The 27,453-nt window shown below is 45.7% G+C and overlaps 1 protein-coding gene across 1 annotated transcript in view; it reads left to right on the forward strand.

The window, feature by feature from the left end:
* The first annotated feature begins 4,279 nt into the window (after positions 1-4,279).
* Positions 4,280-27,453, forward strand: part of ARL15 (ADP ribosylation factor like GTPase 15) — a 372,284-nt gene continuing 349,110 nt past the window's right edge. Inside the window, exon 1 of the mRNA XM_068271763.1 lies at positions 4,280-4,469. Coding sequence (XP_068127864.1) covers positions 4,458-4,469 — 12 coding nt within the window. The 5' untranslated portion in view covers positions 4,280-4,457. The remainder of the gene's footprint in view (positions 4,470-27,453) is intronic.

Below are 27,453 nucleotides of genomic sequence, written 5' to 3' on the forward strand. Positions count from 1 at the left end.
TAGTGCCCTGGCTGGGATTCAAACTGGGGACACAGCGCTGCAAGGAGTGAGTGCTATCCACTACACCACCAAAGAACCTAGCATTTTGCAAGCCGCAAGCGATTGGCTAATCATGTGACGCTTGGTTTAGTGGAGCGCACACGCAGCACGGAGAAGTCAGCGTGCTTCTAAACCTCGCACTATGCGCCGGCCAGAAATGAAGAGGGAAGGACATACTGCACACATAGGGCACAGTGTGTCCAGGTCAAAGTTCAACAAAGTCACCGGACACCGGTGTAATGTCTGATTGCACTGCCCGGAAGCTCCCGTCCACACTGAGTAGCACGCATGCTCAGTGTGAAGTGACTTATGCTGCTGGTGGTAAAATAATAAATATCTCCGCTTCCACACATCATATACTCACCAAATTTTCAGGGTAGGGAGAGGAACCCCCGAACTAGCTCTATGCCAAATTGCAGTCCCCGAGCCCCGCTGGTTTAGGAGATAGATTAGAGAAACCTATCTCGGGAACCAGTGGGTCTCGGGGGGGGGGGGCTGCAATTTGGCATAGAGGTAGTTCGGGGGGTCCCCTCCCTACCCTGAAAATTTGGGGAGTGTAAGAGGTGCGGGAGCGGAGATATTTATTATTTTACCCCCAGCAGCATAATTAAATAGGAACTGTGGCCGCACAGTCTCCTACTGCGCATGCGGGGCAGCGCAAATCCACAGGCAGCGTAATCAGACACAACACCGGCATGTATACACTAAGAACGGCGGCAGACGGAGGGGGGCAGGAGGAGCGGCTGGAATGTGCTGTTTACACCCTACACAGTGCAGCTATCATTTTTACCAGAACCGTTCGGTTCTGGCATCCTTTAACAAATCCCAAGCGCTTAGAGCATCACTGCTAGTGGGTCCCAGGCCTTAGGGCCGGTGCACACCTACAGCACTTCTGAGCGCTTTTTAAAACGCTAGCGCTTTCAAAAACGCTTGGCTAATGTATTTGATAGGGATGGATCACACCAGAGCGATGCAATTTTTTCCCAAATGCAAAGCGGGTCCTGCAGCATTTCTGAGGCGATTCAGCCTCAATGGTAAGAATAGAAAAGTGGAAAACCGCTCCAAGGCTTGCTCACATTATAAGCGATTTCGCTTATTTTTAAGTGCTGGCGATTTTAAAAATCGCCTTAAAAGCCCTAGTGCAATGTTAGCTTATGTGAGTGGTCTCACATAAGCGCTGAACTTTCTATCCAATCGCAAATACGGCTCCTGCACCATTTCCAGATCATTTGCGATTCAATAGAAAGTACAGCAAAATCGCTAAACGCTTGAAAAAGCGATTTGCTAAGCGCTTTAATGGATAAATACATTGTATTTAATTATTTCCAGATCAAAGAGTTAACTTCCTGATTGACGTCAGGAAGTGAACAAAACATCGCTACACAAAAGCTCTTAGAAAAGCTCTTTGCTAAGCGAAAATCGCTCTGAAAGCGCTTACAAAATTGCTCAGCGCTTGCGCTTTCTAATGTGAACTAGGCCTAAAAAGCACTACAACAGAGTGATTTTCCAAGTTTTTATACGCATACACAGCCGGGGTGCAGCTAGAATGTCGTACATGTCCATATATAGCCTAATAGCAATTACTAACAACAACACACCTCCACTGCACACCGTATACAAACATGCGACCTTATTCCACACAATGCCCAATTCTCTCCTTGGGGAAAGGATGATATAAATACATTCAAAGTTCTACCGCTTCCTCCCAGGTAAAAAATGCCAGGTGTACAGAAAAATTGCTCTACATTCCTGGCATTTTTCAGCTAGGAAGAAATGTAAGCAGTCCTCACCATCAAAATCCCATTTCACACTTGAGCCGAGATTGTATTTATATAAACTGCAGGAAGCGGTAGAGCCTTGATTCTATTTATATCACCATTTCCCTAAGAAGGAGATAGCAATGGCCATTATCCTCAGATTCCTTACCTTCCTATGGTTGGAAAATTGGGACACCCATTTATACAAAATGATTTAAGTAGAGTACGAAGCTCTGGGACTGATTCCCAACTGATACCTACCTACCATCAGCAGCACGGTGGCGTAGTGGTTTGTGCTCTCGCCTTGCATCGCTGGGTCCCCGGGTCGAATCCCAGCCAGGTCAACATCTGCAAGGAGTTTGTATGTTCTCCCTGTGTCTGCGTGGGTTTCCTCCTGGCACTCCGGTTTCCTCCCGCGTCCCAAAGACATACAGATAAGTTAATTGGCTTCCCCCCTAAATTGTCCCTAGACTACAATACATACAATATACAGTATACATATGACTATGGTAGGGACTAGATTGTGAGCTCCTCTGAGGGACAGTTAGTGACAAGACTATATATACTCTGTACAGCGCTGCAGAAGATGTCGCTATATAAATAATATTCATAAACTTCAGCTTTAGCATGCCAGACCCTGCCAGTACTACAGTGACCAGATTTTTCTCGGCCCAACCTGGGATGGGGCCGGGGAAGGTGGCCAATGTGTTGAGCTGATCACAGGATACTATTGGTATATAACAAAGATTAATCTTGAAAAGTTAATTATGATTGCATAGTATATCCGTCAGGAATGGAGCATGATCGGAGCGAGAATCGTGCAAGCCGGCGGTTGCATGCGGGGAAAAAGCAGTGCGCACCAGTGGGAAATGAGCATTGTGATTTACATGTATATCATAGTGCTCTAGCGATCAGCAATCTGCTTTTTTTGAAGTGGATCGCAGCCAGTGGAAAAGCGCCCGAGGTGTGAACCCTGCCTTAGCAGGTTCCTATATCAAACTCAGGCTATCACCATCTTGAAAACGCAATCACACGTGATTTTTCTGTCTCTGTGATACTGTGAGCAGGGCTGCTCAGATCCGGATCCGGGAGACATCCGGATAGTTTTATCCGGATATCTCCCAGTTACCTGTGCAGGGTGGGCAGGGGGGGGGGGGGGTTAATCTTACCTGTCTGACGTCTTCTTCGGTCCGTCCCTCGGCGCCTCCCACGATGCGGTCCAAGCGGCGGTCACTTGACTACAAACACTTCCTCCTTCTGGGTTGAAGGAGGAAGTGTTTGTAATGACGTGACGCGCGTGGAGCGCATCGTGGGAGGCGACGAGGGACGGACGAAGAAGACGTCAGACAGGTAAGATTGACCCACCCCCCGCCCAGGTTTACTGGGATATATCCGGATAGCAACTATCCGGATGTCTCCCAGATCCGGATTTGAGCAGCCCTAACTGTGAGCTTCCCAAACAGTTGCTACCTGGAGTACTTGTGATCTTGGAGCCTGGAACACCACGGCGGTTTGAAAGATAGAAGGGAGGCTCAATTACCTAATAAGGTAGCAGGAGGGACAAAAATAATGGGGGAAAATTGACTATATAATATATAGTATACTGTATGTTAGTAATGACCAGAGCAGGATCATCCACCAGGCAACCTAGGCAGATGCTTGGGGCCTAAAAATTCCACAAAGCTGGCACCACCAAATGAAGTAAAAAAGCTCTTTATTCAAACGTCATTAAAATGACATTCAGTCAGTAATAAAAAATGTAGCAATGGCGACAGCCCGCTGTTTCGGACTTGACGTCCTTTGTCAAGCCATACAGTATGGCTTGTTTGTCAAGCTATACAGTATGGCTTGACAAAGGACGTCAAGTCCGAAACAGCGGGCTGTCGCCATTGCTACATTTTTGATTACTGACTGAATGTCATTTTAATGACGTTTGAATAAAGAGCTTTTTTACTTCATTTGGTGGTGCCAGCTTTGTGGAATATTTTTTTTTTCATTCACTTCTGAGAAATCGTTCAGAAAAACAATTGAAAATAAGATCGAACAAGTTGGAAATGATCTATCGAACATAAAATTGTATGGTGTGTATCTAGCATTAGGGTAAAAACCCCTTTAGGGTGAAGTGGTTAAACACATAAAGTGACAATCTATTGGTAGCTAGCTAGTAGCAGACAAGTCATATGTCTATGGTAGCCTCAGCAGTGTGGCTGGGAATCAGCGTCCTGCTCTCTCTCTGGGATTCTCACTTGGGCAGTGGGCACCTGCAAAAGTTCTCCACCAGCAGACCTGCCGTCAACAGAGGGTTAACCGCACTACTCCAAGCAAGGCCACGTGTTCTGTCATGTGACGACTGACAATTTTCCCACAGTAAGGCGGAGTCGCGCCCAGGAGGCGTGGCGTATATTTGTTGTGGGTCGGGGCACACGATTGCTTTGCTCCCTCCTGTAGTCATTCTGAATGGGCTGGGTTAGCGCCTCGGACACCCCTCTCGGGGGGCGTGTCGGGCCTGGCTGGCAGGCCAGTGCGGGAGGGAGGAGGAGGAAGAGGAGAGAGTGGGGACAGTTCCAGCAGCAAGTTGCCACTGCTGGATTATTAGTGATCGGGAAGGCAGCAGAGGAAGCCCCGGGTGCACGGCTCAGCCCCCCTCCACTGCATGAGTCCATGGATTACATGGTATGTGCCTGTCTGTCTGTGTGTGCTGCAGCCTCAGGCACTGCCTGCAAAGCATGTTCCAGTCATCTGCCCCAGCCTGACACTGCTGAGGGTGCCCAGGTCTGACTGTGCCATTGTCCCAGGCTGGTGGCACTACAGATCTTGCCCTGCCTTTCTCTCTCTCTCTGGGTTCTGCCCTCCAGCCTACATGGCCTCCAGCTACCTTTGATCACATCAGTGACACTGAGCAGATTATATGGGAAGTCCAGCTCAGTGATTGGCTGTATCAGCCATATCTAAACAGTACCATCCTTCAGTATATGTAAGCCTTGTCCATACTGTGATCTAAAGAATACCAGCCCTCTATATATAGTATCAGCTATAATGTACATGTAGTATCAGCCATCTCTATTCTGTGCCTTCCTTCAGTATATGTTATCAGCCTTCTCTATACTGTATGAGTGATCTCATAAGAATACTAACCCTCTCTATATAATATCAGCTATGTATATGTAGTATCAGCCTTCTCTATACTGTATTCATGATCTCTAAAGAATACCAGCCCTCTCTATATAGTATCAGCTATCTGAATGTTGTATCAGCCTTCTCTATACTGTATTAGTGATCTCTATAGAACACTAGCCCTCTCTATAAAGTATCAGCTATCTATAAGTAGAATTAGCCTTTTGCATACAGTATCAGCCATCTCTATACAGTATCAGCCATCTATATGTCATATTAGACTTCTATATGGTATTATTGAACTATATAAGTAGTATCAACCTTTTGTATACAGTATCAGCTATCTACTGTATATGTATTATCACCTATCTATGTGTAGTATCAGCCATCTCTTTACAGTATCAGCGATCTATATAGAATACCAGCCCTTTCTATATAATACCAGCTATCTATTTGAAATATCAGCACTCTCTATGCTTTATCAGCCATCTATATACAGCATCAGTTATTGCTATACAGTAGCAGCAATCTCCACACATATCATTGATCTTAATACAGTATTTGCCTTTCATGTAGTTCATGATGTGATTAGTGAGATCTTTCACTCTTGATATTAATAATCTTAGTAGTTCTGAAGACCCATGTTTGGTGCTCCCATGTTGCCTTCAGCTACCTTTGCAGCAGGGTGTATGATGAGTGAGCCATTTAGCGCTTACTGGTTAAAGTGTATTAATAATCTGGATCCACATAGTGTCATCAGCTACCTAATGTGGCAGGGTGTGTGATATAAACAAACTTGCTTTTATTGGATGTGTTGATGCCTATCAAGTGGCTCAGTGCACTGAGTTGCTATGTGCAGCTTCTCTGCAGTTTTCTTTTTAATTATGATGCTATTGCTTTTGTGCTTTCATATTGTATTGGGTATAGCTGTGATATTTGCCTGGTTTCTCAGGGACTACATGTTGCTATCACCTACTATGAGGGTGAGTTCCCACTATGTGTGTTGCTCTACACCAGGGAACCTATGGCTCGGGAGCCAGATGTGGCTCTTTTGATGGTTACATCTGGCTCACAGTTAGGGGTTGCTTCACTAAGCTACACTGCTCAAGCAGCCCAGCCTATTGTGAAGGTGGAAGTAAAATTTTAGCGTGCACTATTAACTTAGTCGCGCCCCCCCCCCCCCCCTCCCCCCCAAAAAAATGAACGGCTGCGCCAATTGTCGCACCCTGGACCCTGTCAGGTCCAGTGACTTTTTAGGACGAGATCCCCACACTTTGATTGGCCCAATAGGTTGCCTGTCACTTGACAGGCAGCCTATTGGGCCAAAGTGCGGGGATCTCGTCCTACAAAGTAAATCAACCCAAGTCAGCTAGCTAATTGTACAAGCTGTTTCTCCTGTCTGCCTCTCGGGGAAATTGCTGATGTTGCTGAAACCCAAGAGAAGATGAAGGCGTCTGACACTTCCGCTGCCCGGAGGATCAACGGTGTACACATCACCATGGCAACAGGGACGTGAGCCCTCAACTGCACATGCGCACTGTCCCAGTTTGAAACATATTGAATGGCCCTCACGGAATTACATTTTAAAATATGTGGCGTTAATATCTTTCTCAGCCAAAAAGGTTCGTGACCACTGCTCTACACTATGTTACGTTGCTATATTGGAACGCACTCCTCATACAGTTATATGAACATTATTATTATTATTATTTATTGAATTTATAAAACGCCAACATATTACGCAGCGCTGAACATTAATTTAGGTTACAGACAATATTTAGGGGTGACATACAGCAATATGACGATACAGGAATACAAGAAAACCAGATTACACACCATAGTATGAGTACCAGGTAATGCTTAGTCAGTCACTGAAGGGGAGCATGGAGATTAGGCAAGTTAGGTTCACTCAGATACATAGCATGGGTTCACAGTAATGGAGGTGCAAGATCAGGTAGGACACAAAAGGAGGAGGACCCTGCCCAAAGGCTTACAATCTAGAGGGAGAGGTAAGGACACGGAAGGTAGGGGACCAGATTTCAGCTGTAGGTTTAGCACACTTGTGAGGGGTAGTAGGCCAGAGTGAAAAGGTGAGTTTTGAGGGCATGCTCACATCTTCGTAGTAACAAAACGCACTTTCTGTGGTGCCTTTATGGATAATGTGTGTGAAGACACACAGGTTACGTGGCGCTAGTCTACTTGAGGGGACCCAGCAGGAAACCTCATAGGGAAATTCTGCTATGTGTGGACAGCACCCTCTCGAACCCTTTTAAAGGGAACCTAAACTGAGAGGGATATGGATGTTTCCCTTTAAACAATACCAGTTTCCTGGCAGTCCTGCTGATCTTTGAATGCAGTAGTGGCTGAATCACACACCTGAAACAAGCATGCAGCTAATCCAGTCTGACTTCAGTCAGAGCACCTGATCTGCATGCTTGTTCAGGGGCTGTGGCTAAAAGTATTAGCAACACAGGACCAGCAGCAGAGTCAGGCAACTGGTATTATTTTAAAAGGAAAAATCCATATCCTTCTCAGTTTAGGTTCTCTTTAAGTTTTAGGTAGGTTGTAGTAAACTACGCCGGTGCTAGTCTAGCTTAGAGGTCCCAGTGCTAGTCTAGTTTAGGGGTCCCAGGAGGAAACAGTTCTCCAATCACAGCACCCACTAAAGCATGAAGTGTTGTGAGTGGCTGAATAGTGTGGGTGTAGTTTACTACAACCTATCTTAAACCTAGCAGTTTGAAAGGGTGCCGTCCACCCAATCATGTTAGCGGATGTTATGAGGTTTCCTGCTGTGGTTTCTAAAGTAGACAAGCGCCACTGTGCCCACACTATTTGTCCAATCACAAGGCTTCATGCTGTAGAGGGTGTTGTGATTGGAACACTGTTCCCTATGAGGTTTCCTTCTGAGTCCCCTCAACTAGACTAGCTTCGGTTACATAGCAATTGCCTTTGCTAGCAGATAACATTTATGTTTTAATGTGTAGAGTGTGTGTTGTGCCCCTGTTGTAGTACTAGTGCAGGTGTTATGGTACGGGTATATTAAGAACTTAGGCCTAGTGCACACCAGAAACCGCTAGCAGATCTGCAAAACGCTAGCGGTTTTTGAAGCGTTTTTGTCTTCTTATTATGAAGCGTTTTGCGGTTTTGTGTAGCGTTATTTTGTGTAGCAGATAACAGATATTGTTACAGTAAAGCTGTCACCGAACAGCTACTGTAACAAAAACGCCTGGAAAACCGCTCTGATCTGGCGTTTTGTGTTTTTCCTATACTTAACATTGGAGGCAGAAACGCCTCCGAAATCCAAAAAATGCTGCAGCCCGGGAGTATGCGTTTCTGCAAAACGCCTACCGCTCTGGTGTGCACCAGCCCAATGAAATGCATTACGCAAGCGTTTCCACATCCGCAAGCGGTTCTAAAAACGCTACCAAAACCGCTCGGTGTGTACTAGGCCTTAACAATGGTAAATACATGCTTGTTTGAGCAAGTGATTTCTCCCTAGTTGGAAATCCATAGGGAACTATCAACAGTTTTACAGGCTTGGACCATTTGATTTTGATCAATTATTGTTATTTGCCTGGCCACTACTTGACAAGCTGTTGGGTGCTTTTTGAAAATAAACTATTACCGGTAATCACTTTTGCAAACTAAAGTACAGTATTGTTATTTTTTACAATCCCCCCACACTTTTATACACAATTTGATCAGAAATCTGATTAAAAATGGAGTGGAACACTGCCATCGCTAGCTTTGTACTACGTGATACAGTCCAACGCTATGTGATTGTCCATCGCCGCCTTCTCCCGCAAATACTTGCTCAATTAAAAGGACATCCATTTCTGATCTGCTTTGGACTTATTTTATTTTTTGTTAAATTTGCTTGAGAAGTGCTCTTGTTTTTTTGATACGTTCAGAGGAGCGTACACCCCTTTGACGGATGTTACCCATAGTGGATTAAGACTTGGTCCCCTTGGGTGACATCCCTGGGCGGGGCTACACACATGCATGTCGCTGTGTAGCTGATGACATACTGTGTTGCTATGCAGGGGGGTGGAGGGATGACGAGCGGTGCAAGCGGCAGGCGGGGGAGAGGCGTGACAAATAGGATAGGTGTCACTCGGGCTGAGTGGATCCGCCTGGCAGATCGCTAGCAGGTGGGGGGTCAAGTGCTGCCGTACATACGCCTGATTATCGGCTGAGGCAGTCATTATCGGCCACCTCAACCGACTAAAAGGACAACTGAAGCAAGAGGTATCTGTAGGCTGCCATATCTGTTTCCATTTGAATAATGGCAGTTGTCTGGCAGCCCTGCTGATCTATTTGGCTGCAGTAGCGTCTGAATCATCACACCAGAAACAAGCATGCAGCGAATCCTGTCCGATCTGACAATGTCAGAAACACCTGATCTGCTGCATTCTTGTTTAGGGTCTATAGCTAAAAGTATTAGAGGCATAAGATCAGCAGGGCTGCCAGGCAACTGGCATTGGTTAAAAGGAAATAAATATGGCAGCCTCCATATCCCTTTTGCCTCAGTTGCCCTTTAAGTCAGGCGTGTGTACGGGCCTTTAAGAAAACCAGTTGGGAAAAAAATGCCCAATTTGGGTACTTGCCTAGGTAGAGGGAGGCATCCCCTGTCCTGCTCCTCTTTACTGTTCTGCTGCTGTCCAGTGGAAAACTGTCATCAATTGCTTGTCTACGGCTCACGCATGCTTAGTAACCTGTTATTCTGCAGAAAAAGCCAAACTTGGCGGAGTAGTCAGGAGGATCCAGAGGTTTCCTCCTCCTGAGGGAAGTATCTTAAAGTGAACCTCCAGACTAAAAATCTACTCAGCAGCACTGAAAAGGCTTGGTGTTTCTTTAACAGCATCAGAACTTTTCTTGCCCAAGCCTCATGTTTAGCTGCACAGAAGAAAACTGCCCTGGCATTTTTCCCCTGATGTTGTGCAAAGCATGATGGGGTTTCTGATGATGTTGTTCTCCTTCTGCTATTTTGGCGCAAATTTTTTTTATTTTGAATTTGAGATTTGAAACCTAGCGCGTGAAGCTGGGAGGGGTGATCAGGGCACAGGACAGTTGGAACTGTGTCTCATGCTCCCTTTCACCTCCTTTCAACCAAAAAAGATGGCTGCCCCATGAAATCACAAACATTTGCCTGTACTTTTAAAACGGGGCGGGTAAGAGATTATATTACCTATCTATTTTAATTAACATAACCAATGTAACGTAATGACAGTATGTTTTTTTTTTTTTTTTTAAGCTGAAGATCCCCTTTAATTGATCGTATGCAAACCTCACGGGTTTAAGTATAGAAAAGTTGCAGTGGCAGCCTACATTTAGTGCCTGTTCTGATGGATCGTACCATATTGTGTTTTTTAGCAGCGTAGCATCACATTTGATGTTTGGATAGTGGGTTGACTATGGTGAGCCAACTTGCCTGGCTCAAGGACTTTGTCCAGACCTTTCTGAGGGTTTAGCTTTTCACTTGCATTTTTATCCAGTTGCATACCTGAGGTGAAATATGATGTCAGAAGCCGGTTCACACCAGTGCTCACTTTGGCTGAAAGTATGAAATGCTCCATTTCAGGTTTTCACTTGACATTATCAGGTAACATTTTAGTGTGGCCTCAAACAACCTGCGTTTGACACATTTGCCTGAATATTTATAGCATTATACGATTCACTGGCAGCAATCAAAGGTCTGCATAGTTCTGTAAAATATTTATGGTGTCTGTAAAGTACAGTTTTTCTTCCAGTGCTGTTGTTTGTTTTCACATAGCTGTCAAACTTGGTAGATCTGTTTGGTAAATGGAATCTGCCCAGTTTCGGTCAAGGGCCGGGTCAACATACTTCAGACTGCTGGGGGGCCCGAACATACATAAAATGATGTTTAAAAACATTTCATTGAATGTATTCCCCCCCCCTCCTCCCCCCAATCATGCCTGGAGGAGAACTCCGAGCAGCAGCCATTCAGTCATGTGCGCCCGAGGAATGTCTTTGTGCACCAGACAGTGACGCATACCCAGGTGACAACCTGACGTCCAGTTGGACAGCAGTGTCATCTGATGCAGAATTGGATTGGAAGCCAGGGAATGACAGCTCGCTGGCTCGCTGACGGAAGTGCGGGGACCCGGTATCGGAGCTGCAGACATCGGAGGACAACAGCATGGGAGCAATCCAAGCTGATGGGGCTGAAGGAAGCCCCGGTATGTATACATTTTTTTTTTTTCCGGGAGCTCTGAGTCCCTTTAAACCTCATCTACACGGTACAATTTTCCATCAGATAGATGGATCTGTTGACGGATCTATTAGATAGATCTAATAAGAAATTGCATCGTGTGTAGATTGTTTCATATCAATTTTGCGATAGATTTTGCTTTGATAAGTACCCCAAATCTATTGCAAAATCTAACGCAATCCGGTTGGAAATTATCTAATAGATCCGTCTCTACACCATTCAATTCTAGGCGCGATCGATCTAATTTGGATCGAATTCGATTAGATCGATTAAATATGACATGTCCTATCAGGATTTGATCGATCATGTGATTGATTTTGGCTAGTTTTCAATGCAAAACGTTCACACGATCGATCGAATCCCGATTGGACATGTCTGATTTAATCAATCTAATCAAATTCGATCGATCGCGCCTGGAATTGAATGGTGTAGAGGAGGCTTAATAGATCTGATCTCACGGAAAATTGTACCGTGTAGATGAGGCTTAACATGGCTTTCCGCACTGCAATGCACCCTGTATGCAACATTCCCAGTGTGGAGGGTATGGTGTGGTTTAACAGCGTGCGACATCCCGGTGCACTGCATGCAGTGCGTTACCACAAGACTTACAGTGACAGTGAAGCAAACTTTTCATTGACTTCACTGTAGGCAATGCATGGATAACGTTCCGTTGCATTGGATTCCTGCTGTTACAGGGAATGCAACACCCACTGGTCCATAAGCAATTAACTTTTTTTCCTTAGTTTTCTTTAAGGTGATACTTTCAAACTTTTCAATAAAATACTTGAGAAAAGAGAATGAAAGCAGATCTGGCACCGGCTGCAGTTAACCAATTCCTTTAATCCAGTGGGTACAGCATACAAACAAGTAGTGAAACAAAAATGACCTGTGAAATGCTAAAGGTACTCATTGGACTTTATGCCCCTTAGTGCAGTTAGGGTGCAAAAAAGTGCCACACATGTGGTATCGCCATACTCTGGAGAAGTAGTACAATGTGTTTTGAGGTGTATTTTTACACATACCCATGCTGGGTGGGAGAAATACCTCTGTAAATGGACAATTGTGTGTAAAAAAATCAAAAGATTGTCATTTACAGAGGTATTTCTCCCACCCAGCATGGGTATGTGTAAAAATACACCCCAAAACACATTGTACTACTTCTCCCGAGTACGGCCATACCACATGTGTGGCACTTTTTTGCACCCTAACTGCACTAAGGGGCATAAAGTCCAATGAGTACCTTTAGCATTTCACAGGTCATTTTTGTTTCAAGACTACTCCTCACGGTTTAGGGCCCCTAAAATGCCAGGGCAGTATAGGAACCCCACTAATGACCCCATTTTAGAAAGAAGACACCCCAAGGTATTCCGTTAGGGGTATGGTGAGTTCATAGAAGTTTTTAGCGGAAATTGATTTTAATAGTTTTTTTTCACAAAGTGTCATTTTCCGCTAACTTGTGACAAAAAATAAAATCTTCTATGAACTCACCATACTCCGTACGGAATACCTTTGGGTGTCTTCTTTCTAGAATGGGGTCATTTGTGGGGTTCCTATACTGCCCTGGCATTTTAGGGGCCCTAAACCGTGAGGAGTAGTCTTGAAACCAAATGTCGCAAAATGACCTGTGAAATCCTAAAGGTACTCATTGGACTTTGGGCCCCTTAGCGTACTTAGGGTGTAAAAAAGTGCCACACATGTGGTACCGCTGTACTCAGGAGAAGTAGTATAATGCGTTTTGGGGTGTATTTTTACACATACCCATGCTAAGTGGGAGAAATATCTCTGTAAATGACAATTGTTTGTTTTTTTTACACACAATTGTCCATTTACATAGAAATTTCTCCCACCCAGCATGGGTATGTGTAAAAATACACCCTCAAAACACATTATACTACTTTTCCTGAGTACGGCGGTACCACATGTGTGACACTTTTTTGCAGCCTAGGTGCGCTAAAGGGCCCAACGTCCTATTCACAGGTCATTTTGAAGCATTTGTTTTCTAGACTACTCCTCGCGGTTTAGGGCCCCTAAAATGCCAGGGCAGTATAGGAACCCCACAAGTGACCCCATTTTAGAAAGAAGACACCCCAAGGTATTCCGTTAGGTGTATGGCGAGTTCATAGAAGATTTTATTTTTTGTCACAAGTTAGTGAAAAATGACACTTTGTGAAAAAAAACCAATAAAAATTAATTTCCGCTAACTTTTGACAAAAAAAATCTTCTATGAACTCGTCATACACCTAACAGAATACCTTGGGGTGTCTTTTTTTTCTAAAATGGGGTCACTTGTGGGGTTCCTATACCGCCCTGGCATTTTACAGGCCCAAAACCGTGAGTAGTCTGGAAACCAAATGTCTCAAAATGACTGTTCAGGGGTATAAGCATCTGCAAATTTTGATGACAGGTGGTCTATGAGGGGGCGAATTTTGTGGAACCGGTTATAAGCAGGGTGGCCTTTTAGATGACAGGTTGTATTGGGCCTGATCTGATGGATAGGAGTGCTAGGGGGGTGACAGGAGGTGATTGATGGGTGTCTCAGGGGGTGGTTAGAGGGGAAAATAGATGCAATCAATGCACTGGGGAGGTGATCGGAAGGGGGTCTGAGGGTTTGGCCGAGTGATCAGGAGCCCACACGGGGCAAATTGGGGCCTGATCTGATGGGTAGGTGTGCTAGGGGGTGACAGGAGGTGATTGATGGGTGTCTCAAGGTGTGATTAGAGGGGGGAATAGATGCAAGCAATGCACTGGCGAGGTGATCAGGGCTGGGGTCTGAGGGCATTCTGAGGGTGTGGGCGGGTGATTGAGTGCCCTAGGGGCAGATAGGGGTCTAATCTGATAGGTAGCAGTGACAGGGGGTGATTGATGGGTAATTAGTGGGTGTTTAGGGTAGAGAATAGATGGAAACACTGCGCTTGGGTGGTGATCTGATGTCGGATCTGCGGGCGATCTATTGGTGTGGGTGGGTGATCAGTTTGCCCGCAAGGGGCAGGTTAGGGGCTGATTGATGGGTGGCAGTGACAGCGGGTGATTGATGGGTGGCAGTGACAGGGGGTGATTGATGGGTGGCAGTGACAGGGGGTGATTGATGGGTGATTGATAGGTGATTGACAGGTAATCAGTGGGTTATTACAGGGGAGAACAGATGTAAATATTGCACTGGCGAATTGATAAGGGGGGGTCTGAGGGCAATCTGAGCGTGTAGGCGGGCGATTGGGTGCCCGCAAGGGGCAGATTAGGGTCTGATCTGATGGGTAACAGTGACAGGTGGTGATAGGGGGTGATTGATGGGTGATTGATGGGTAATTAGTGGGTGTTTAGAGGAGAGAATAGATGGAAACACTGCGCTTGGGTGGTGATCTGATGTCGGATCTGCGGGCGATCTATTGGTGTGGGTGGGTGATCAGTTTGCCCGCAAGGGGCAGGTTAGGGGCTGATTGTTGGGTGGCAGTGACAGGGGGTGATTGATGGGTGATAGGTGATTGGCAGGTGATTGACAGGTGATCAGTGGGTTATTACAGGGAAGGACAGATGTAAATATTGCACTGGCGAATTGATAAGGGGGGGTCTGAGGGCAATCTGAGCGTGTAGGCGGGCGATTGGGTGCCCGCAAGGGGCAGATTAGGGTCTGATCTGATGGGTAACAGTGACAGGTGGTGATAGGGGGTGATTGATAGGTGATTGATGGGTAATTAGTGGGTGTTTAGAGGAGAGAATAGATGGAAACACTGCGCTTGGGTGGTGATCTGATGTCGGATCTGCGGGCGATCTATTGGTGTGGGTGGGTGATCAGATTGCCCGCAAGGGGCAGGTTAGGGGCTGATTGTTGGGTGGCAGTGACAGGGGGTGATTGATGGGTGATAGGTGATTGGCAGGTGATTGACAGGTGATCAGTGGGTTATTACAGGGAAGGACAGATGTAATTAATGCACTGGCGAATTGATAAGGGGGGGGGGGGGTCAGAGGGCAATCTGAGCGTGTGGGCGGGTGATTGGGTGCCCGCAAGGGGCAGATTAGGGTCTGATCTGATAGGTAAAAGTGACAGGTGGTGATAGGGGGTGATTGATGGGTGATTGATGGGTAATTAGTGGGTGTTTAGAGAAGATAACAGATGTAAACGATACATTTGGAAGGTAATCTGACGGCGGGTTTGCGGGCGATCTAATGGTGTGGGTGGGTGATCAGATTGCCCGCAAGGGGCAGGTTAGGGGCTGATTGATGGGTGGCAGTGACAGGGGGTGACAGGGGGTGATTGATGGGTGATAGGTGATTGGCAGGTGATTGACAGGTGATCAGTGGGTTATTACAGGGAAGAACAGATGTAATTAATACACTGGCGAATTGATAAGGGGGGGTCTGAGGGCAATCTGAGCGTGTAGGCGGGTGATTGGGTGCCCGCAAGGGGCAGATTAGGGTCTGATCTGATAGGTAACAGTGACAGGTGGTGATAGGGGGTGATTGATGGGTGATTGATGGGTAATTAGTGGGTGTTTAGAGGAGAGAATAGATGTAAACAATGGATTTGGGAGGTGATCTGATGTCGGATCTGTGGGCGATCTATTGGTGTGGGGGGGTGATCAGATTGCCCGCAAGGGGCAGGTTAGGGGCTGATTGATGGGTGGCAGTGACAGGGGGTGATTGACGGGTGATTGACGGGTGATTGACGGGTGATTGACGGGTGATTGACGGGTGATTGACGGGTGATTGACGGGTGATTGACAGGTGATCAGGGGGATAGATGCATACAGTAAACAGGGGGGGGTGGTCTGGGGGGGGGGGGTCTGGGGAGAATCTGAGGGGTGGGGGGTGATCAGGAGGGGGCAGGGAGCAGGGGGGGGGGGGATAAAAAAAAATAGCGTTGACAGATAGTGACAGGGAGTGATTGATGGGTGATTAGGGGGGTGATTGGGTGCAAACAGGGGTCTGGGGGGTGGGCAGGGGGGGGTCTGATGGGTGCTGTGGGCGATCTGGGGCAGGGGGGGGGAGAAATCAGTGTGCTTGGGTGCAGACTAGGGTGGCAGCAGCCTGCCCTGGTGGTCCCTCGGACACTGGGATCACCAGGGCAGGAGGCAGCCTGTATAATACACTTTGTAAACATTACAAAGTGTATTATACACTTTGTATGCGGCGATCGCGGGGTTAACATCCCGCCGGCGCTTCCGTATAGCCGGCGGGATGTTGCGGCGAGCGAGCGGTGACAGGCGCCGGCAGAGGATCGCGTCACGGATGACGCGATCGCTCCGCCCATGCCCTTAAATGGACCGCCGCCTCTGTGGGTGAGCCGGTCCTTAAGGGCTCCACTTCCCGGCCGCCTCTGTGCGTTAGGCGGTCGGGAAGTGGTTAACAAGAATTCAGTCTGTATATAAACATGTGTCTGTACTGTACACCAGTGTCTCTGGAATTACAAGCTAATCTCATGGGCTTACAGGAATGCTTTAAATATCATCAGTCATGAAACTAATGTAAAGATCATTTGTGTTTTGAATTTCTTGTGGAATTTGTGAAGTGTGAGCAGCTTTGGATGCTGTCCTTGCCGGGCCTAGAGAAACGCAAGGAAATTGAATTAGATATTAGTGTTTGTATACTGGGGTTCTGATATTTACAGGTCTCCTTCAGAGTTCTCCCCAGAATTTTTTTTTCAGCCGGGTGGCATGAAAAAGTAACCGGGTGGGGTGTGATGGGAAAATGCAGGGCCGGTGCTTTTCTGCACAACCCTGATTACCGCATAGCAGGAGGTGAGCCAATGACAGCCGAGTGCTCACCAAAATTAGCCGGGTGGAGCACCCAGCTAAAAGAGCCCCTTGTTTTGCTGGACTCCCCTCCAATGTGCCACTCTCCACTCCCTCCCTCATTCATGGCTCCAACTGAATCCAGTCAAACGAAAACTGAAGGAGTGGTGCGTGCTTTGTCCTGAACGCAGCGCGTTTATTGAACGATGAAAACCGAAACCAAATACTACTCTCCTTGTTTGTAAGTGCCCCTGGGGAGTACTTACCTCAGGAGGGGTAAGCCTCTGGATCCTAAAGAGGCTTCCCCTGCCCTGCTCAGCCATCTGAATTCAGCGCCTGCTCCCTGGACACAGAGCAGCAATGATATTTACAATTGCTGCTGCGCACCTGCGAAGTAGCTTCGCTTCGCCCGGTCCCTGGCGAATATAGCGAAGCCTGACCGGGTCCGCTGTACTGCGCAGACTCACACATTTTGCTTCTGTGCAGTAGAGCGCAAGCAGTTGGGCTCTGCTATGTCCACCATGGTCCGAGCAGAGAGCTGCTACTTTACATGTGCGCACGCCGACAAGAGGCCAACAAGGGATCATTGGGGCTGCCAGCACTGGATCCCCTCTACTGAGGAGGAAGGGGAAGCCTCTTTAGGATCCAGAGACTTCCCCCTCCCCAAGGTAAGTACCCCCTAGGGGCTCTCTTTTTGTTACAGAATCTCTTTAAATTGTATCTATCATGTCAGAAATATAAAGACTGACCTTCTTCCAGTAATGCTGGTTTCTGAGCTTTACTGCTAGCTTCACAATAATATGTTCCTTATCACAGAAAATCACCAGTGCTGTCCTTAAGGGGAAGTGCAGAAATTGCGCCTGAAAATATAGTTGAGGAATTCTGGTGACAGGGAATATGAAAAATTAACTTTTTTGTTTTATGTAATAATATTGGAAAGGTTTTAAATATTTTTAGTGCACCGATTTATGTTTTCCTCAGGCACCTATGCAGTTGGAGATGAAGGTGACCACTGGGTAGTAAGGTTGGACTTTAATCCTAACTACACCCGAATTCAAACAAGACAAAATCTAACTGTGGCTGGGTAGTGTAATGGTTAAGGGCTCCGCACTGACGCAGGAGACCTGGGTTCAAATCTCGGCTCTTTCTGCTCAAACTGCAAAGTCAGTCCACCAGGGAGCCAACCAGTCCACACCCGGATCCTCCAAGGGTATGTAAGCGCAAGTCCAAATAGAAGAAAAACCTGAGTCTCTACCTGAATTTCTACCTGAATTTATGCAAAATTTGCGAATTTATTAAAGTACCATAGCCACTAAAAAAACACAACGCTTCGGCCACTTGAGAAAGGCCTCTAGGCCGAATTTTTTTTTTTATTTTTTTTTATTTTTTTTAGTAGCTATGGTACTTTAATAAATTTGCAAATTTTTGTATAAATTCAGGTAGAGACTCAGTCTTTTTTTCTATTTGGTGTTCCTGTTCAGTAAGCAAGCACCTATTCAATAAGGAGACCTTGGGAAAGACTCCTTAAAGGAGTCATCAAGCAGAAAATGCTGCCCACTGATATACTTACCCAAGGCTTCCTCCAGCCCATTGCAGCCGACATGTCCCACGCCGCATCTCCACTCGCTGCCGCCAGCCCAGGGTCCTTGCCAGTGCTGAGGCTGACCTTGAGGATTGCCCTTACTACGCCTGCATGCGCCACTGTCAATCAAGCCCACTTTCTCCGTGGTGTACTGCGCAGGCGCAGAGCTACTGCGCCTGCACAGTACACCTTGGACAATGTAGGGTTCATTGATAGCTGTGCTCACGCAGGCACATTAGAAGGGGCGGCGGCTGTGAGTAGAGATGTGGCGTGGGACATGTCGGCTGCAAAGGACTGGATGGAGCCCTGGGTAAGTATATCAGAGGGTAGCATTTTCTGCCTGATGACTACTTTTACACTGCTACTGCCTATAGAGCGTGTCCTAGCGGCTGCAGCTCTGGCTCTTTGAGTCCGTCTGGAGAAAAGTGCCATATAAATATTCTGTATCTTGTCTAATAGCAATCAGGTAGATAAGTAAATATAAACGCTGTATAGAGGCAAAGTGGTGGACAAAATGGTTATCCAAATAAAATATATGGACAGAAGAATGGTAGGCAAGAAGCCAAGTTGATTACAAGTTCTTTCACGTTTTTATAGCGACAGCTACAACAATCAAGAAAAAATATACCCAGTAATAGCACCAACCTCAATGAAAGGTATCAGTATCATTTTATTGAGGATCTGCATATCAACATTTAAAACCTGTAAAAATCACCAAAAGGTGAAGCGGTGGCTGGTATTATATTAGATCATATATGGGTAATAATCAGTAATAAAACAGTCTTCAACTCGTATAACAGTACATGGGCTGCCTCTTCCAGAAGCAGGAGTGCCCGCGACATGCATTAAGGTGGTCAGCGCTGGGTGGTCTTTGGTCATAAGCACTTTCTTTCATTCACTAATTAGCACCTTATTCATTTCACTACTGCACTTTGGCCTTGCTATTTACTTATGGCCTGATATACACTTCCAATTACCCCATTTCTGGGCCTTTTTGCCCGGTCTGGTTACTCTGTGCAAACTACTTATTTATGGGAATTGTTTTGCTAATTTATCCTACGCTGTAGGAATTATGTCCTTTGAGATACTATGTACTGTTGTTGTATGAGTTGATTATTACCCATATATTATCTGATATGATACCACCCACCTCTTCACCTTTTGGTGATTTTTTTTTTTTTAATTTTATGTATATCCTCATAAAATATATGCTTGATACCTTTTCATTGAATCAGGTTGGTGCTGTTATTGGGTACTTTTTTCCTTGATTGTTGTTCTTGATCTATATTCCCATTAGCACATCCTGGTTAAATTGTCTGGCCTTTATATATCCCCTACTTAGGAGTTTAATTGTCCAGTCATTTATTTGTTGTAAACTGATACATGGTGCTTGCCCATTTCTTGATAAATATCTGATAGCGACAGCTGTCGTTTTGTGAGTGACGATTGGCTCAATGATAGAAAACCCAATAGGACTCTACTGTATGAAGAAAATCATAAAAAAGCCTAGATGTGCTAAAATGCATATTGACAAGCCCCAGTGCTTTTGGGGGTATGCCCTTGCAACAGATGTGACTTGCCAAAAAGCTCCAGTTTTGGTCCCATCAGCTTGATGTCCACAGGAAAAAAAAAAATGAAATGTTCAGGCCTAGTGCACACCAAAACCCACTAGCAGATCCGCAAAATGCTAGCAGATTTTGAAACGCTTTTTCTTATTTTTCTGTAGCGTTTCAGCTAGCATTTTGCGGTTTTGGAAAGCGTTTTTGGTGTAGTAGATTTCTTATATTGTTACACTAAAGCTGATACTGAACAGCTTCTGTAACAAAAACGCCGGCAAAACCGCTCTGAACTGCCGTTTTTCAGAGCGGTTTGCGGTTTTCCTATACTTTCCAAAGAGGCAGAAACGCCTCCGCAATCCAAAATCTGCAGCAGCCCGGGAGTATGCGTTTCTGCAAAACGCCTCCCGCTCTGGTGTGCACCAGCCCATTGAAATACATTACCCAAGCGTTTCCACATCAGCAATCGGATCTGAAAACGCTGCCGAAGCGCTCTGGTGTGCACTAGGCCTCAAAGAAGAAAACCTACCGTGAAACATGAAAGTGGCTTGGTTATGACTTGGGGCTGTTTTGCTGCATCTGACATAGTGTACCAGAGACAATGCAATCAGAGGATGGGGCTTCCTCCCAACAAGCATTGCACATCCCCAACATGCATTGCAGCTGCCAGGGACTCGGAACTTCAGCTTGTTGCACGGGGACCTGCTGCCCCCCCCCCACCCCCCCCAAGCCCACTCCATTAACGAACTTCCCTTAAAGGGAAGGTCCAGCCAAAATAAAAAAAATGTTTCACTTACCTGGGGCTTCTAACAGCCCCATGCAGCCATCCTGTGCCCTCGTAGTCACTCGCTGCTGCTCCAGTCCCCCGCTGGCAGCTTGCCGACCTCGGAGGTCGGCGGGCCGCATTGCTTACATTTTTACACATTCCCGCTAGTGCAGGAACATTAACACATACATTTTTACGCATTACTGGTTCAATGCGTAAAAATGTACGCAATGCGGCCCGCCGACCTCCGAGGTTGGCAAGCTGCCAGCGGGGGACTGGAGCAGCAGTGAGTGACTACGAGGGCACAGGATGGCTGCTTGGGGCTGGTAGAAGCCCCAGGTTAAGTGAAATTCATTTTTTTATTTTGCTTGGACCTTCCCTTTAAGGGAAGAGAACCGAGTTGGGCAGATGGGGGGCAGATGGGACACAGCGGCATGTTCTCTGCCTCATAACATGCCTCTGTGTCACCACACTGCCGCTCTCTGCCCCCCCCTACCGCCACGCTATAGCCCCCCGAGATCCGCAACATTTTGTTGCCATCTTGGAGGTAAACACAGGGAGAGGGATTCCCTGTTCAAAACTCACAGCAGGGGTATTCCTACAGGGTCTTCAGAGCTGCCATTGGACAGCTCTCTCTCCCTGGCTGCGCCCCTTGCCACTCCCCCCGCCTCCCTGCATGACCTATAGGTCACAAAAGTTAAAGGGGGGCACTGTGGCCCACAGGAACGGTGTGAAACAGCAGTTTTTGTGGCTACCTGATCTGCTTAGCCCCACGGATCAGGTGGACTACTTTATTTTTTTTTGTTTTGAGCCCACCTTGGGCTCTCTTTTTAAATATTTGCGCAAAGTTCCCTTTAAGTGACAAATTAGATTCAGGGCTAATTACATTACCATCCACTTACATGCATATGGAGACTTTTGCTTTGTGAAGAGCTGCCTGTAACTTGGTCTTTTATGGGGATTTAATAATTACTTTAAATGGCTTAAATGTTGCACTTTATACCCGCTTTGGGCTTTGAGATGATCAGTGACGCAATTGCATATCATATTTTACCTGAATCTTGAGCTCCGCTTCGTAATGAGCACTGTCTAATGTCTACTAACATGCTAATTGTGCTGTTTATTGTCATTGCCAGCTATCCCATTGCCTTTCAGTGTTTTGACAAGTGCAGAAGGGTTAAAGCGGACCTGAACTCAGAATGTCCTCTCTGCTCTAAAAGATACACAACAGCATAATAACCCTTAAACAAAAAACATTTCTTTGTTACAGCTGATACAAACTCTCTAAAATAAATCTGCACTGTTTTTACTTCCTGATTCACGGAAGCAGACATATTGCTAACAGCCTGTGCTTTCAGATGGGCTTATCTGCCATCTCTGCCCTGGCAGTCATGTGACACGGGAGAGATCATATTTCAACTTGTGATTAGATACAAATGAGGGGGCATTAAATGGGCAAAACCCTCTAAATGCATACAGGGTGCATTTCTCTGTGTTTTTCTTCTGTCCTGTGCAAGAGTTCAGGTCCACTTTAAAAGGACCCCTTTTTGTGAGAGATGTGTAGATGCTGCCTGCATGTTTTTCCAGAGGAGTAATGGTGCTGGATACATCAGACGGGCAGCTAAAGGCAGTGAATTCACAGAGTTGCATTTGAGCGCGGCCACTTTCTTTTTTTCAAATACTTTTATTTATACGAAAGTTTTTATACAAAACAACGGAGAAGAGAAGAACACTGTCGTATGAATACATATATACAATCACATAGTAGTGTCATCATGTACTTACACAGAGGGTTATACACATAGACTAAGGAGGGTATATGTAGTCTTTAGGATGGAATCTCACTGACAGGGCTTGTCAAGTCCAACAAGATACTGAAGTAACGGAAATATTTGTAGAAATAGAATCCATTAGAGGTTATGCACATTGGGTGTCCACTTGTATTGCGTTCCATGGCGCGGCCACTTTCTGACGCAACATGTCAAGCTGCCTACATTTAATTTGCACCTGAATGGCGCTCCTGTGCATCAGACGGGACTCTGAACTGTTCGACAAGCCCTAAGTTCAGTCGTCCATCTGAAAGAGGCCTAATAATTTAGTTGGATATTTTGTGAGCGCTCACTGTATACAGTATTCTTATGGATTTTTACAAATGTATTTATTTTTAATAACCATTTAGGCTTTCTTTGGGTGGTACATTTAGCTATGAATTATTTTATTATAAATCCATTTTAACAGGAAGATTCAGAAAAAAATGGAAAAAATTCCTTATTTCTCAGTTTTTGGCCATTATAGTATTAAAATAATACATGCTACCATAATTAAAATCCATGTATTTTTTGCACATTTGTCCCGATTATTACACCGTTTAATTATGTCCCTGTCACAATGTATGGCGCTGATATTTTATTTGGAAATAAAGGTGCATTTTTTTTCTGTTTTGCGTCCATCACTACCTGCAAGCCCATAATTTAAAAATTAACAGTAATATACCTTACTACATACATATTAAAAAAAGTTCAGTCTCTAAGGTAACTATTTATGTATTTAAAAAAAAAAAAAAAAAAAAAAAAAAAATTTTATATATATATAACACAAGACAGTCCGTGCACTGTTTCCTTAAAACACATTTATTCTTCCGTTGATTATCATCAGCAGGTGGATAGGCACATATGCAGTGACAGCTTATATTCATATACACATGTATTGATACGATCTGACCTGTGCCGTGGACGGGTGCGGGAGGGTTACCAGGGGGTGAGAGGACTGCGCGACAGCCGTTTCGCGCCGGTGTGGCGCTTGTTCACGTGCAGGTATCCTAGGGCAAATGGCGGCGTGTATGGGCTTCCGTGATGTTGCTCGGAAGGAAAAGGAAAATCGAAAAAATAACCTTAAATAAAAGATAGCAACTGATTTGCATTTCATTGAGTGAAATAAGTTTTTTTGAACCCCTACCAACCATTAAGAGTTCTGGCTCCCACAGAGTGGTTAGACACTTCTACTCAATTAGTCACCCTCATTAAAGAGTAACTGTTAGCCCCAAAAATGAAATTTAAATCTCTATTGCAATGTTTTATTTACTTTTTAAGGGAGCCAAAAAGGCAATGCAAAAGTTAAAAATCAATCTAATTTTTTTTACTATGTAGCCTTTTCCCCAGAACGCAAAGCCGCATATCAGATACTGCTGAGCATGCAGAGCATGCCCATGTCTGCCCGACCCCCCTCTCCCCCCCAGGATCAGGTGCCGATATATTCTCACCCCAAACAGCTGACCGCTCTGACACGGAGAGAGAGCGGGAGCACTTCCAACGCCGCCACCGCAGAGCAGCCGCCGCCATGCATCTCTCTCCTGCTAGTGATTCTCTCACATGTGACTCGGCGGCGGCTGCTCTGCGGTGGCGGCGCTGGAAGTGCTCCCGCTCTCTCTCCGTGTCAGAGCGGTCAGCTGTTTAGGGTGAGAATATATTGGCACCTGGTCCTGGGGGGGGAGAGGGGGGTCGGGCAGACATGGGCATGCTCTGCATGCTCAGCAGTATCTGTTATGCGGCTTTGCGTCCGGAGCTTGGGGAAAAGGCTACATAGTAAAAAAATTAGATTGATTTTTAACTTCTGCATTGCCTTTTTGGCTCCCTTAAAAAGTAAATAAAACATTGCAATAGAGATTTAAATTTCATTTTTGGGGCTAACAGTTACTCTTTAAGGACACCTGTCTTAACTAGTCACCTGTATAAAAGACACCTGTCCACAGAATCAATCAATCAAGCAGACTCCAAACTCTCCAACATGGGAAAGACCAAAGAGCTGTCCAAGGATGTCAGAGACAAAATTGTAGACCTGCACAAGGCTGGAATGGGCTACAAAACCATTAGCAAGAAGCTGGGAGAGAAGGTGACAACTGTTGGTGCGATTGTTTGAAAATGGAAGGAGCACAAAATGACCATCAATCGACCTCGCTCTGGGGCTCCACGCAAGATCTCACCTCGTGGGGTGTCAATGGTTCTGAGAAAGGTGAAAAAGCATCCTAGAACTACACGGGAGGAGTTAGTGAATGACCTCAAATTAGCAGGGACCACAGTCACCAAGAAAACCATTGGAACCACATTACACCGCAATGGATTAAAATCCTGCAGGGCTCGCAAGGTCCCCCTGCTCAAGAAGGCACATGTGCAGGCCCGTCTGAAGTTTGCCAATGAACACCTGAATGATTCTGTGAGTGACTGGGAGAAAGTGCAGTGGTCTGATGAGACCAAAATAGAGCTCTTTGGCATTAACTCAACTCGCTGTGTTTGGAGGAAGAAAAATGCTGCCTATGACCCCCAAAACACAGTCCCCACCGTCAAGCATGGGGGTGGAAACATTTTGCTTTGGGGGTGTTTTTCTGCTAAGGGCACAGGACAACTTAATCGCATTAACGGGAAAATGGACGGAGCCATGTATCATGAAATCCTAAACGACAACCTCCTTCCCTCTGCCAGGAAACTGAAAGTGGGTCGTGGATGGGTGTTCCAGCACGACAATGACCCAAAACATACAGCAAAGGCAACAAAAGAGTAGCTCAAGAAGAAGCACATTAAGGTCATGGAGTGGCCTAGTCAGTCTCCGGACCTTAATCCAATAGAAAACCTATGGAGGGAGCTCAAGCTCAGAGTTGCACAGAGACAGCCTCGAAACCTTAGGGATTTAGAGATGATCTGCAAAGAGGAGTGGACCAACATTCCTCCTAAAATGTGTGCAAACTTGGTCATCAATTACAAGAAACGTTTGACCTCTGTGCTTGCAAACAAGGGTTTTTCCACTAAGTATTAAGTCTTTTATTGTTAGAGGGTTCAAAAACTTATTTCACTCAATGAAATGCAAATCAGTTGCTATCTTTTATTTAAGGTTATTTTTTCCATTTTCCTTTTGATGTGCTATCTGCCACTGTTAAAATAGACCTACTATTGAAATGATACTGTTCTGAGACTTTTCATTTGTTTGTCATTGGACAAACTTACAAAATCAGTGAGGGGTCAAATAATTATTTCCTCCACTCTGTGTGTGTATGTGTATGTATATATGTATATTTATTTATTTATTTTTACATATTTTTACAAAGAAAAACATTTTTTTTTGTGTGTAGCTATTGGGGAGTGTGGGAGGTAAGGGACTAATTTTAAAAGTAAAATGTCACTATCTGGAAATTTTTATTTACAGATGTAATTTTACAATTTACTATACAAATGTCCTTTTAGCTCACTTCTGTATGCGTAGTATTACTACGCAATACGGAAGTAATGCGTGGACGGGACAGTAGGGGCTTTGTGAAAGTCGGAGCCGTCTCTTAGACGGCGTCGGTCTTTCATACGGGGACTTAGATCAATGAATGGGAACTGTGTTCCCATTCATTGATCTCCTGGCTAATGGAAGACGGTAGGAGCATGCTCGATCGCGCGCGCCTGTCAGCGGCAGTAGCATAGTCTATCTGAATGGAAATATCCGTCCAGATAGAGTTAAGTGGTTAATGTATTCTATAAAGCAATGCATGGTGTACCAGTGTGGCACTATTAAATATTTTAAATGTGGCATTAGTAGCGGAAATATTTAATATGCATCACTGTGATTATTATGTATTTCTATGGTTCTGACATCTATTGCTGTGCTTTAAAGAGACACTGAAGCGAGAATAATTCTCGCTTCAGAGCTTATAGTTAGCAGGGGCACGTGTGCCCCTGCTAAACCGCCGCTATCCCGCGGCTAAACGGGGTCCCTTCACCCCCCCCCCCTGCAAAATCAACGACCAAATTGGTTGTAGATTTTGCTGCTCCTAGAGGCAGGGCTAACGGCTGCAGCCCTGCCTATAGTCGCGTCTATCAGCGGCGCATCGCCACCTCTCCCCCGCCCCTCTCAGCGAAGGAAAGACTGAGAGGGGCGGGGGAGAGGTGGAGATACGCGCTGACAGACGCGCATGGGGCAGGGCTGCGGTGGTTAGCCCTGCCTCAAACAGGAGGTAATTCCCCGCTGCACAGAGGGGATTTGGGGGGTAAGGGACCCTCGTTTAGCCGCAGGATAGCGGTGGTTTAGCAGGGGCACACATGCCCCTGCTAACTATGAGCTCTGAAGTGAGATTTATTCTCGCTTCAGAGTCTCTTTAAGTTGGCCCCTAACCGTCCAGTTTGTAGTGAAAAATCGTTAGCGCGTTCAGAAATTCTGATCGGATTGGTTGTAAATAATCTTTATTGATGGGCACGATCAATTACGAACGATTATAAAAATAGTCGTCCGATTTGATTTTCATCAAACCAAAATTTGGATATTCTTGTTGGTTGTGATAGACAGGAAGCAAAGATAGGTTCATTGATGGTGTAGTGAACGATTTCACTCGTCCGATTTTCACTAGAAATTGGACCATTAGCAGCCACCTTAACAGAGTTATATAGTCATGTCACTTTTAGGCTACTTGCACACCAAGACGTTGCATTAGGTGCTTTGTTAAGGTCGCATAACGTGCACCTAACGCAAGTCCTGGTGCTCTTCAATGTGGACATCAGAGTGAGCCGCGTTGTGCAGCTCACTCTGGCGTCCGTGATGCGTACTCTTGGACGCATGCGGCATCACGTGGTCCCGCCGGCCAATCGCCGCACAGAGCGGCCGCACCAGGAAGTAAACACTGCACGTCACAACGTGCAGTGAATATTAATTAGC

The sequence above is a fragment of the Hyperolius riggenbachi genome, chromosome 1, assembly GCF_040937935.1.
Source record: "Hyperolius riggenbachi isolate aHypRig1 chromosome 1, aHypRig1.pri, whole genome shotgun sequence".
Taxonomy (NCBI): domain Eukaryota; kingdom Metazoa; phylum Chordata; class Amphibia; order Anura; family Hyperoliidae; genus Hyperolius; species Hyperolius riggenbachi.